This window comes from Ictidomys tridecemlineatus, chromosome X, assembly GCF_052094955.1.
Source record: "Ictidomys tridecemlineatus isolate mIctTri1 chromosome X, mIctTri1.hap1, whole genome shotgun sequence".
Classification (NCBI taxonomy): domain Eukaryota; kingdom Metazoa; phylum Chordata; class Mammalia; order Rodentia; family Sciuridae; genus Ictidomys; species Ictidomys tridecemlineatus.
The window spans coordinates 81,551,263-81,557,168 of record NC_135493.1 but is presented as its reverse complement, the minus strand read 5'-3'; the positions used below and the strand labels follow the sequence as shown (position 1 = coordinate 81,557,168).

The 5,906-nt window shown below is 45.5% G+C and overlaps 1 protein-coding gene across 1 annotated transcript; it reads right to left on the bottom strand.

The window, feature by feature from the left end:
* Nucleotides 1-3,109: 3,109 nt before the first annotated feature.
* Nucleotides 3,110-3,514, bottom strand: LOC144371585 (protein FAM156A/FAM156B-like). The gene has a single exon (XM_078033945.1). It carries the CDS (start codon nt 3,512-3,514, stop codon nt 3,110-3,112), a length of 405 nt encoding a protein of 134 aa, XP_077890071.1.
* Nucleotides 3,515-5,906: the final 2,392 nt, after the last annotated feature.

Sequence of the window (5,906 nt, the reverse complement as noted above, 5' to 3'; positions counted from 1 at the left end):
CTATTTGTTAATACTGTGATGGAAAAAAAAAACAAATCTGTTCACATTATGTAATAGAAGCAGGCTTTGAGGATGATCCTCTCACCGTGAAAACATACAAGGAATTTTCACACAGCTAATACACTTTTCATGCCAAAAAAAAAAAAAAAAGTGATACAAAAAAAAGTGGCCCTGGGGTGAAGCTAATACTTACGGAGTACTTTAGATTGGTTGTGTTCTGGAATCAAGAAACCAAAGGCATTACCACTAACCAAGCAGCAAGAAATGGTTATGTTTGTCCAGAACTGTTTAAATAGAAGAGTTACAACACACATGTGAGGTCAACTTTACTTGGTGAGTTAGGAAAGTGAAAACCCTAAATTAGGAAACAGCATTAATCAAAAACCAAATGAAACAAAGATTGTCTTTATTTAAAGATTGAAGAGCCATTGATAAAAAGAAAACAAGACATTCTCATAGGTGTGTCATGCATAAAAAGGCTGATCACACAATGCATTCATTAATGGCCAGACTGATAAAAAAGTGAGGTAAGTTTTACAGTCATTGGAACAAATAAACTGCATTTAACCACTAGTGCCCATGTTGCCATTGTTTGTTTCACAATGTAAAATCATTATTCGATGTCTAAGAACTATAGGCTTTCAGTGTTTGCTTTTTTGAGCCCCTTTTGAGATATCAAAGAGTCACTGTAACAAAAATGTTATCTGAATAGAACTTGTCAGCATCAATATGGCGCAGTCCTCACGTCATTCTCACTACATATATGAGGGTGGAGATGTTGTAGAAGCTAGAAAAAGGGATAAAAACAGACTGGCCAAGATTTGAATGGCCAGACTAATCTAGGGAATAACCTAGAAGAGAAATAAAAAAGAAAATTGGCAACATAGATAACTTGATACCCTTTCCATAGTTGGTGGTCTACAAAGATGCGAATTTGAAACAAATTTGTTACCTGAAAGGTAAAAAGAGAAAGAAAACGTAAATCTCTTTTAAGCTTTAGTTATCTAGTTCATTCTCTGAAAGAAGGCTAATGTTAGCAAGAACCGTGCCACTATCTAATTATTAGTTAGACATGAGAGAAAGAATAATATTAATTGGGTGAATCAGTTGTCCCAACATTTCCTACCAAGCTACTATTAATTACCTATAGGTAACCCCAACAGAGTAATTGACATCTGGGGTAAATATTGATGGCAAGCCTTCTCAGAGTACACCAGGTTCCGTTTCTGCTTTCCTCCTCCCCCTTTCCACTTCTCTGCAATATTTTATGGTATGACGGGAAATTCTGTTTGACAAATTCCTTGTTTCCATTACTGAGGAGATCTAAAATCAGAAATAAAGCACCCGCTAATCCTGAGATGATGAGGATGATAGGAAAACTAAAACCCAGATGATCTTTCACTCAAATTTCTGCATTAGTGTTTTCCTGGAAGATGGCTGGCAGAGTAGAAAGAACAACACAAATCATCACAATAAATACTGAGTTCCAGGAAATAGACGCCCCTGTTGTTGTAAGCTGGCACAGTGTTCCTGCTTTAATGGCCACGACAGAGGGAGGAGTGACGTCTAGAAAAGGGCCAATAAAGAAACCTTCCACTGGCATGTTTATCACAGGAGATGCAATATTAATAAACCAATTGGTCAGAGACGGTGTTATTCTCCAAAGTTTAATGCAGGTAATGAGATGTTCTCTATGCTGTTCAACCTGCTGTGACCATTTCACTGCTTTCTCTGCTAGGTATTAGCTGGTCTTCCAACTGAACAGGCAAGCACACAGCAGAATGAGTCACCAAGTGTGGAACACTGAGAGGACCTCACCCGGCAAGCACAGCAAAGCACAGCAGACACCCCCACTTCCCTCTGGACTAGACCTGTCCTGCGCCACCCTCAAGCCTCCTGCACTGGCGCTGGCCCAGTAACTGCAAGACAAGGCCACATTTTCTTTTCTTTCAAAACATAAGTAGCATATCACCCAAAAACTGGAAACCAAAATGCCCTACAGCAGGTACATCCAAACCGGGGAATGCCACACAGCCATAAAAACGAATAGGTTTTCTTTTGGAAGTGCTGGGGATCCAACTCAGGGTCTTGTGCATGCTGGGTTCTACCACTGAGCTACATCCCAAAGGAACAGACTTTGGATACACAGAACAGATTGTACAGAACCGAGGGCATGAAGGTCGGCAGAAAAGACCAACCCCAAAAGGTCACCATAGTGAGTGATTGCGTTTTGTGTAACACCCTCAAAACAAAACAGTTGTAGCAAAGGGAGAACAATTAAGTGCTTGCCTGCGCTTAGGGATTGTGATGGGCCAGGTAGGTGGTAGGTGTGACTACAAAGGAGTAGCACAAGAAAGATCTTTGTGGTGATAAGACCGTTTTGAAACTTGATTGTAGTGGCGGCTACGCAAATGTACACTTATCATGATTGACAGTCCCGAGGCACCAGTATCAATGTCCTGGTTCTAACGTCATTCCATAGTGATGTCAGATGCAACTTTCTTGGGGGAAACGAGGTGAAGAGTGTACTACATTTGCAACTTCCTCTGCATCTATGATGATTTCAAACTACAAACTACATGCACGCGCGCACGCACACACACACACACACACACACACACACACACACTCACACACAGAGTCACATTCTATCAGACTTTACGATCCCACTGGGCTCTCATAGCTAAAATGGAAAGAACGCATTTTGAAAACAAGTCAGAGACACCACATAGATGCTGTGTACCATATTAGCAGCCAGGAAAAGTGGGGAGAAACCACTGAAACCCAAGGAGGGCAAGTGGCAGCTGACACCGTGGGAGCAATGCTAAGGACGGTGTAGAAACATTGCTGTCTGGTTGCTCTTGCCAAGGAGCAACTGCTCCCAGCATGCCTCAGGGGGCATGTTAAAACCGCTGGGGGAAAGGCTGCTACACTTCTGGAGCTGGATTGAATCGCTGGCTGCTGGGATTGTTGGTCATCGGGCTGCATGCTGTTACTCCTCCTGACCATGTGTCCAAAAGGTTCCTAGGAGTTGGTGATGTTGACACTCCTGGTCTCATCTGTTCTGTTCTGCCTTCCCCTGAGGGTGACAGTCTCAGAGATATTCTGTCTATTCTTGGAGGAGCTTCTGAAACTTCCTTTTGCTTTTCCACCGCACCTGCTTTTGGCTCTTCTCCTCCCTTTCCTGTAACCTTCCTTCGACAAGAGGGGGCTGGGTGGTACCAGGGTTGAGGGTCAGGTTGTTGAGGTCTTGCGTTAGCTTATCCCAGGGGGAAGAACAAGAGGTTGCTTTCTTTCCTGTGGACATCCCAGAAGTGTTCCCCATACACTTCTGGCAGTAGGGACATTCGCATTTGAACCTCTTCTGATCTGTATCATGTGAAGATGTGGATTTTGCTTTCCTCTCCACCTGATAAGGTGCTCTGGGTTTGACGTATTGCTGTCTCCTGCGTTCCACTAACTTTGTTTTCTTCTGAGGTAATCTTGGACTTCCCCATTGCTGCTCCTCTTCCATCCTCTCAAAGAAAAAGGCATATATTACAAACACAAAGCTCAGCACTCCTGTAACACCCACTAACACACTCGCACACCTTCCAGAAAGAGCCCCTGATGATTTTAGCCACTGAAGTCTATATTGCAAGGTATCTGTTCAGTCATTTCCAGTCGCGGGCACCAACATAAGGAAACAGTGTAGCCTGCACACTTGGAACATTGGCTCGAAGCCAACGTGCTCACTACTGGATTACACATGCCACAGGAGACTCAGGATCCCACTCCTTCAGTGGAGTGCATAGTTCACCATGTCACACTGAGTGAACACCCATGTCTTTGGGGCACCCCTCCACACAAAGCCCCTTCCTAGACTCTTTTTTTAAAGCCGTATTCCCTCCGTCACTTCCATGAAATGTAACAGGAGGCAATCCTATCTCTGTGGGCACCTTGAGATTCTCAGGCTCGGTGACTAAATATACCCCTGATACAAGGAGGTGGGGCATCAAGGACAGTGATGTGTTTGCATTGCCACTCAGGTAGGCAGAAGAACAGAAGCTATAAAGGTGCCCTCCCTCCCCTAGTTCAGCTCTTCACAATTCCTCTTTCGCTCAGCAACAGTCCCTCGCCCCACTATGATGGATGGCCGAGCTGCCTTGGAACAAATATGTGCTCACATTGCCCACTACTACCAAGGGTGCGCTTCAACCTCTTGCCCCCTCTTGGTAATATTAGTCAAAGACCTTAGAAGAGGCAGATGAACCTAAAGAGAGAGAAATATCCACAGATTCCACTGGGCAAGTGATTTCCCATGCCTCGCTGTTCCGCCCTTTTGGCAACCTCTCCCTTTAATCCAATCCTAAACCTATTTGCTGAGTGCCTGTCTCATGACCTTCCTTGTGCCAGATGATGCAGAGACACGTGCCTCACACCATGTTGTTTGTGTGTCGTGGCACAGACCCCAGGCATGCTCCTACCTTGCGTGTTTGCCTCGGCTGTGCCAAATATTCCCCTGGATACCTCTGGGCCTCCATCCCCTACCATCCTCCGGTATCTGCTCATCTGTCCCCTCCTCAGTAGAACACCCTGATTAGAGCTGCATGGGAGTTAGGTGTTTTGCCTCTCCACTGGCCCAGCCAAACCCCCTTTCCTACTCTCCTTTTGTAATGGCACACGTTGCCTTCTACTGCACTTCATAATCTGCTGTTCGGTCATGTGCAGTGCTTATTTCTGTCTCTCCCATGCTTGAATATAAACTCAACAAGGGCAGGCGTTTCAGACCCCTTAGTGGCCTGGAGTGTCCTTAGCCCCTAGGACACCGCCTGCCTCATAGATGACCCTCCATGGGTGTTTCTACTGAGAGTGAATGAAGTGCCCGGCACAGTCAAGGGGCTCAGAGAGTTATTGCTGCTTTCCTAGGTGAGCCACGCCAGGGAGGAGAGAATCAATGAGGGAACAGTGCACCCTGCTTAAGCACACAGGGAGAACACCACCTGGATGTGGTCCCCAACACCCACGTAGGCCCTCAGACCAGGCCTCCTCCAGGCCTTCTCGGCTGAGCAGGTGCCTCCCACTCTCCAGAGTGGTGCCACCATATTAGACAGAAGGTCCACACTACAGCCGGGTTGAGGAGGAGCCCTGAGGCAGAAAGGAGGATCTGGATTCCTCTGTAGCTCCCTCTGTGACCCCTGGCCAAGTCCCAAGTTCACTCTGCAAGTGTTTCCAACCCCCACTCTCTCTGTGTTCAGTGGTGAGCATTAACAATGCGTATCCGACTCCATGAACTATTGTTTCTTTCGCTACAATCACATATTTTCCTTCTAAATAGCAATGGAAGATAATGGCAGTGATGGTTTCCAATCACTGTGTGTCAAACATGTCAACACTGGAATAAAAACTGCTAAGCCCTTTGCATAGAGGAGGAAAAGGAAGGTCTGAAGAAGTAGTGACAGGACTAAGGTTGATAGAGCCAGTGAGCAGGAGAACATTGACAGGAATCGTGGAACTTCTGGCTCTAGCCCCTGTGAACTTCCCATCACAAGATTCAAATAAAAATATTGCCGATGCTGGGGAAAGCTGCATCAGAGTGAAAGGTTGGGGGCTGGAGTGGGGGCAATAGGCAGATTTGAAGGCTTTCCCAGTTTCCTGGTTTAGAAAACAACAACAACAACAACAACAACAAAAACAATCACAGCAAAATTCCTAGCGTTTTCTAGAGGGAGAGTGCAGGAATCTGATTTTAAAGTTTCTGGAAGGAGGGCTGGGGATGTGGCTCAAGCGGTAGCGCGCTCGCCTGGCATGCGTGGGGTGCTGGGTTCGATCCTCAGCACCACATACAAATAAAATAAAGATGTCTTGTCCACCGAAAACTAAAAATAGAATATTAAAAAATTCTCTCTCTCTCTCTCAGAAAATAA

Coding starts and splice junctions, on each gene's coding strand:
- LOC144371585 (XM_078033945.1), bottom strand. CDS start 3,514: ATGGAAGAGGAGCAGCAATGGGGAAGTCCAAGATTACCTCAGAAGAAA.